This window comes from Babylonia areolata, chromosome 5 (assembly GCF_041734735.1).
Source record: "Babylonia areolata isolate BAREFJ2019XMU chromosome 5, ASM4173473v1, whole genome shotgun sequence".
In the NCBI taxonomy this organism is placed as follows: Eukaryota; Metazoa; Mollusca; class Gastropoda; order Neogastropoda; family Buccinidae; genus Babylonia; species Babylonia areolata.
The window spans coordinates 16,130,037-16,136,312 of NC_134880.1; the positions used below are offsets into that span (position 1 = coordinate 16,130,037).

The window sequence follows — 6,276 nt, forward strand, 5'->3', positions numbered from 1 at the left end:
TCTGTATGCATGTGTGTGTGTCGAAGGTAAAATTTAACAAAGTTCATTTTCTCTGGAAATACTTAGTCCGTTGACTCTAAATTTGGCAGAACATTTGGAAAAGATGTTTTTTTTACCTCACATTCTAATAAATAAGAAAATGCTCTTTTGGGAAGGGCAACAAAAAAAGTATGAAGAAGCCAAAATGTTCTCACAGGTTTCTGTTACATTTTTATTTCTTATTTACAAAACAAAGCACATTTCACCAGACATACTGACACACCGATGAATGGCAGTTGTTTTATTATTTTTACTTCAAACAGGAACTTCTTTTGCCTAGTTTTGGAAGTTTAACTTTTCTGGCCAATACCCTGATCTTCATTTCACAAGGGGTTCTTGCTCGTTCTGTGCGTGCTCACTGTCTGATGGCGGACTGTGGATGACGTGTGCAGAATGGGCGCGGAGGACGAGATTTTCCGAGGACGCAGCACCTTCATGGTGGAGCTGCAGGAAGCAGGGGAGATAATGGCGGCAGCCACAGAACGCTCGCTGGTCATCATTGATGAGCTGGGCCGAGGCACCAGCACGCACGATGGTGTGGCCATCGCTTATGCTACGCTGGAGTACTTTGTGACAGAGGTGGGTGTGGATATTGATCTTTTTTGGTTTTTTCTTTTTCATTTTGTGTTAGGAGAAGAAAGTGTACATGTTTTTTTTGGGGGGGTGAGATGCTTCTAGTCCACGTTTTCTCACAATCGCACTCATTCTCGCTAATTTTGCGTTAATTTTTGGATGAAACCCTGGTACAGTACGTGTTGCTCTATGTTTTGTTCAGCATGGAAGCACAAAGCATTCTGTGAGTGTAGCTGGTGGGGTGTTCTGTCTACAGAAGATCTAAAGAATCCCCTGTTTGTTTCTGTCTTTCTCTGGTTACACAGGTGCAGTGTCTCACGCTGTTTGTCACGCACTATCCCATGCTGGCCGAATTCCAGCAGATGTATCCTGAGGCTGTCGGAAACTACCACATGTCTTTCCTTCTGTATGACGGTGAGCATTTTGTTTTGTTTTGTTCTGTTTTGAAGGACTTAACGGTAATGATGATAATAATGATAATGTTCTGTTTTGAAGGACTTAACGGTAATGATGATAATAATGATAATGTTCTGTTTTGAAGGACTTAATGGTAATGATGATAATAATGATAATGTTCTGTTTTAAAGGACTTAACGGTAATGATGATAATAATGATAATGTTCTGTTTTAAAGGACTTAACGGTAATGATGATAATAATTATTATGTTCTGTTTTAAAGGACTTAACGGTAATGATGATAATAATGATAATGTTCTGTTTTGAAGGACTTAATGACAATGATGATAATAATGATAATGTTGTTTTGAAGGACTTAATGGTAATGATGATAATAATGATAATGTTCTGTTTTAAAGGACTTAACGGTAATGATAATAATGATAATGTTCTGTTTTAAAGGACTTAACGGTAATGATGATAATAATGATAATGTTCTGTTTTGAAGGACTTAATGACAATGATGATAATAATGATAATGTTGTTTTGAAGGACTTAATGGTAATGATGATAATAATGATAATGTTCTGTTTTGAAGGACTTAACTGTAATGATGATAATAATGATAATGTTCTGTTTTGAAGGACTTAACGGTAATGATGATAATAATGATAATGTTCTGTTTTGAAGGACTTAATGGTAATGATGATAATAATGATTATGTTCTGTTTTGAAGGACTTGCTAATAATGATAATAATAATAATTGACGTTAATGAAAATAATGATAATGAATAATTGATCATTTATAATAATAATGAATAATGATAAATAGATAAATAAATGAATCAGTTTGATATGAATTTGGTTGTCAACTAATGAAACACAACAAAAATGAAACAAAGCTAAAGAAAACAAACAAACAAATATGACAAATAAAGCTGATATTGGCTCTCACACTCAGTGCTTTCTTGTCCTATGTTAAACTGAATGTTTTCTGGAGAAGATGTACTGCATTTTGTATTCATATGCCCAGTGCTAGCAGGTGTAAATCAAAAATATTAACGATGAGCAATTTTTAGGCTTGCCTTGCTTTTTGACATCATGAAATGACTTTTTTTTTGAAAGATATTGCTTACACACACACACACACACACACACACACACCTTCCTTATTCACACACACACACACACACACACACACACACACACACACACCTTCCTTATTCACACACACACACACACACACACACACACACACACACACACACACCCACCTTCCTTATTCACACACAAAACACACACACACACACATGTATTTCATTTTACCCACGATTCTTGTATGCATGTAACTATATTTCCAGTACTTTGTTTGTGTGTGTTTTTCTATGTACCTCCCCACTTTTTCTTTTGTCTTTTTTTCTTTTTCTTTTCTTTTTTTCTTTTTTTTTTATATGGCTTGATGTAAAAAAAAAATTAAAAAAAAAAGAAGAAGAAAATAAAGCAGTCATTGCTTATTTAATTACCATCTTGAAATAAAAATTTTGACTTTTTGACACACACACACACACACACACACAAACATACACACACCCTCCCCCTGCCCCCCAAACCCCCAACCCCATGCACGCCTCCTTACCCAGGGACACTACAAATCCTAACATACCACACTCTCAGTCTGATCAGTAAGAAAGTGATTCATTCATTGGATATGTACAACGACAACACACCTGTCCAGGTGCTGAGGAGGGGAGCAGCAGCGAAGAGAGGAAGGAAGAGGAGAAAGAAGAGGAGGGAGCGGAGAGTTCGGACGAACACCTGACGTTCCTGTATCAGCTGACAGAGGGCGCTGCAGGCAAGAGCTACGGGCTGAACGTGGCGCGACTCGCGCACATACCTCCGGACATTCTGCGACTGGCTGCCGTCAAGTCGCATGAGCTGGAGGACGATGTTGCTAAACGCAGGTTTGTTGGTGCTCTGTGTGTGTGTGTGTGTGTGTGTGTGTGTTTGTGTGTGTGTGCGTGTTGTGTGTGTGTGTGTACGTGTGTGTGTATGTAGAGGATAGATTTTTGTGTGTTTGGTGTGTGTGTAGTGTGTGTGTGTGTGGTTTAATGTAATATGAGTGCAAAGAGCAATCTGGTAAACAATTCTATACAGCACCCAAGTAATTCTTCAAAGAGTTAAATCATTCTACCCCACAGCTACAACTCCCCCAGACGAGCACTACATGAAACCAATGTGAAAAAAAAGTCTGGTTCACTAAAGTGGTAAAAATTGATGGAGAACTGTTGATTTGATCAGTCAAACAAAGCTTTGTTTTTTATGTTTCCTGGAATCTAAACAGTTTAGTTAGAACACCAACTGTACCAAGTAAAAATATTTGAAATCAGAATAGTGTATTGGTATGAAGATACCTGTCCCACAGGGGAAGTAGACATGGTAGGAGTTGACTTGTACCTGCAGTGGAATGAGTAATGATAATAAGTAATGATAGTATTTATATAGCACTGAATCTTGTGCAGAGACAAATCTAAATGCTTTTACACCTGTCATTCACACACATGCATTACTCTACAACTGAAGAAACTGAAGACAAGGAAGAGGTAGGGGAAGGAGGCTATCTTGTGAAGAGGTGGGTTTTAGGGCAGACTTGAAAGAGCTGAGTGCGGAGACCTCACGGGGACTAAAAAAGGAAGAGAGAAACAGACAGACAGACAGAGAACAGAATGTGGAAAAGATAGAGTACAAAATCTAAAATGGAGAGGGTGAGTGTCAGTGACTGGAGAAAGAAAAAACATAATATTGGAAGGGTGTGTGTGAGAGGCGGGATGGGGGAAGCGGGATTAGGACAAAAAAACAACAACAAAAAATCACTAATCAAATATTGTATGCACTACTTCTGTAGATTATTATTTGAAGTACAGAGTGATGCCAGTCTAGAAAATTTTTGGAATAATGAGGGAACCTTAACCAGGACTGAAGAATTCTTGGAAAAATAATGTTTTTCCCTTAAAGGGTACAGAAAAAGTCTTGGAATTTTGAAAAAACCCATGACCAGTGCCATTCCACAAAGAGCTTAAAGCATTTAAGAAATAAATAAATAAATTGTAAAACTAAAAAGTTGTGAAAATTGAACATGTGTATATCAGGATATCGCTAATCTCTTTCATCAGTGGTGTTTTGGACAAATATAAACAATTCAGTTTGGTGTTGTGTTCAGTGTGAAACATTTTCAGTCTGGCATGCAAAACATGGATTTTTTTTTCCAGACAAATATTTGAAATTCAGTTTGGGTATGTGATCAGTGTGAAACGTTTTCCGTGTGGTATGTAAAAGGTCAGGACAAACATGGAATCTTTTTGTGGGGGTCAGATCTGTAGGAACCTGAGATTTTGTTTGAAAGGAGGGAATAGAAATGTTATATTTTTCTTTTCTGAATGTTTTCCTTTTACGTGATGATTGATGTGTGTATAGAAATCAAGGAAAGGTGTGTGGGGGATTCATTTATTTCCATCTATTGTTTGGCTTATTTCTTGATGAGCAATTGAATGCATCTTAAGAAAATCTTCTATTTTGATTGTTTGAAGCAGACAATGAAATAATTTGAAATTGCTAAACAAATGACATTATCATTATCTTCTGTGCAGAGCGGCTCGCCAAGCGTTCACTGCAGCCTACCAGGCTTCTGAAGGGAAGGTGAAGGATGCCGTCATGGCCCTGACAGACAGTGGTTCATTGTGAATGAGACTGACTGGGGGGGTTGCTGTGTTCAAGTTTAATCGGAGTGTGTTGTGCTTTGCGAGGATTTGAAGATCATGACAGGAGAATTATTCCCTTTGGTTTCCATAAATATGCAAGTATGTGCATGCTTTTTATGAGTGTGTGTGTGTTGTGTATTTGGAAATGTTTGTTCTGGGCATGAAAAGATTATTTTGCAGTAATCTTCCATACTCCAATAGGAGTGAAATGATAATTAAAACTTGTGTGCATGAGAGAGGGGTGTACAGTTGTTTTGAAAATAGCTTTGTTGCAGATAAGCTTTTTATTGTTCCCTCATATACATATACTCATCTTGCTGCTGTTTACTAGTGTGTTGGGTGCTAATGCAGACACCCTCACATTCACTCAAATGATCTGGTGCATGCCATGTTTGTTGGGGTTTTTTTTTTAGATTTGAAAAAGAATTATGCAGTGTGTACTGAGAATTCAGCTACATCATGACTAAATGAGATTTACTTGTGGAATTGTTTTTTTGGAATATGTGTGTGCAGTTTTTTGGGTTTTTTTTTTTTTTGGTATATGTGTGTGTATGTGTGCACGCATGTTTTCAATGAAACATTTGCCAGCAGGAGAAATTCTTCATGTAAGATGGATGGTTGTGGTAGGTTACAGTAAAAAATACTAACTTAAAAGATTAAAAGAAAAGAGATGATAGAAAATGAACCCTTTAATAATTGAATAGACTTTTTTTTTTAATCCAGAAAAATGCAGTTGGTTATGGACTGATGTGTACAGATAGCATTAACAAACTGTTGTTTTAATTTGTGTGTTGTTACTGCTTTCCCATCCTCTCTCCATTGTCTGCAGCTTGTACAGTGATATGATCAATAAAATCATGCATTTTCATCACACTGGTTTGCATGTGTTTCTGTTTGCTTGACATTGGTTAAATGAATGGGTAAGCATTGATTGATGTTACATAAAAAAAAAAATTTGTCTGTGAATACTATTATAAAGCTTAAACTTGGACTTCCTATCTTCTGAAAGATTATTTGGTCAACCAGTATGGAATTAAATGTAGCAGTAGCTTTTAGAGACGTTTGATTGGCTGAGAGTGGACCGGGGCAAGGCGGCTCGTCTTTTCACTGTTAGCTGCGCGAAATTTGGCCAAGCAGAGCAAACCGATAGGCCTAGTTTGTATCAGTTTGACATGGTAAGTATATGTAACACCAAACATGGAGTATAATACAAACTCCTCCTTTTAGGGTTATGATACGTAACTCATTGCATCTGTCAGTGTGTAAGAGCTGACACGCGTGTAATGATGAAAGGTAGTTTATCGGCTCTTTGTTTCCAGGCTCACTGGAGGAAATGATTCAGCATGCAGAGAGTAAGGGGGCCTTCAGAGGTTTTCTTTCTCTCCAAGTGTAGACTAATATATATCTGTTTCAAACCTCAGTGAAAGAAGTTTTAAATGCAGAGAGTAAGGGGCCCTTACGGGTTTTCTTTCTCCCTAAGTGCAGACTATATCTTGTTTCTAACCTCAATGA

At 37.4% G+C, this 6,276-nt stretch overlaps 1 protein-coding gene across 1 annotated transcript in view; it reads left to right on the top strand.

Annotated features, from left to right (window-relative positions):
• LOC143282393 (DNA mismatch repair protein Msh3-like) overlaps positions 1-5,626 on the top strand; it is a 31,460-nt gene extending 25,834 nt beyond the window's left edge. Inside the window, exons 18-21 of the mRNA XM_076588015.1 lie at positions 432-618; positions 918-1,026; positions 2,745-2,970; positions 4,654-5,626. Of these exons, the coding sequence (XP_076444130.1) occupies positions 432-618; positions 918-1,026; positions 2,745-2,970; positions 4,654-4,747 (616 nt within the window). The 3' untranslated portion in view covers positions 4,748-5,626. The remainder of the gene's footprint in view (positions 1-431; positions 619-917; positions 1,027-2,744; positions 2,971-4,653) is intronic.
• The last annotated feature ends 650 nt before the right edge of the window (positions 5,627-6,276 follow it).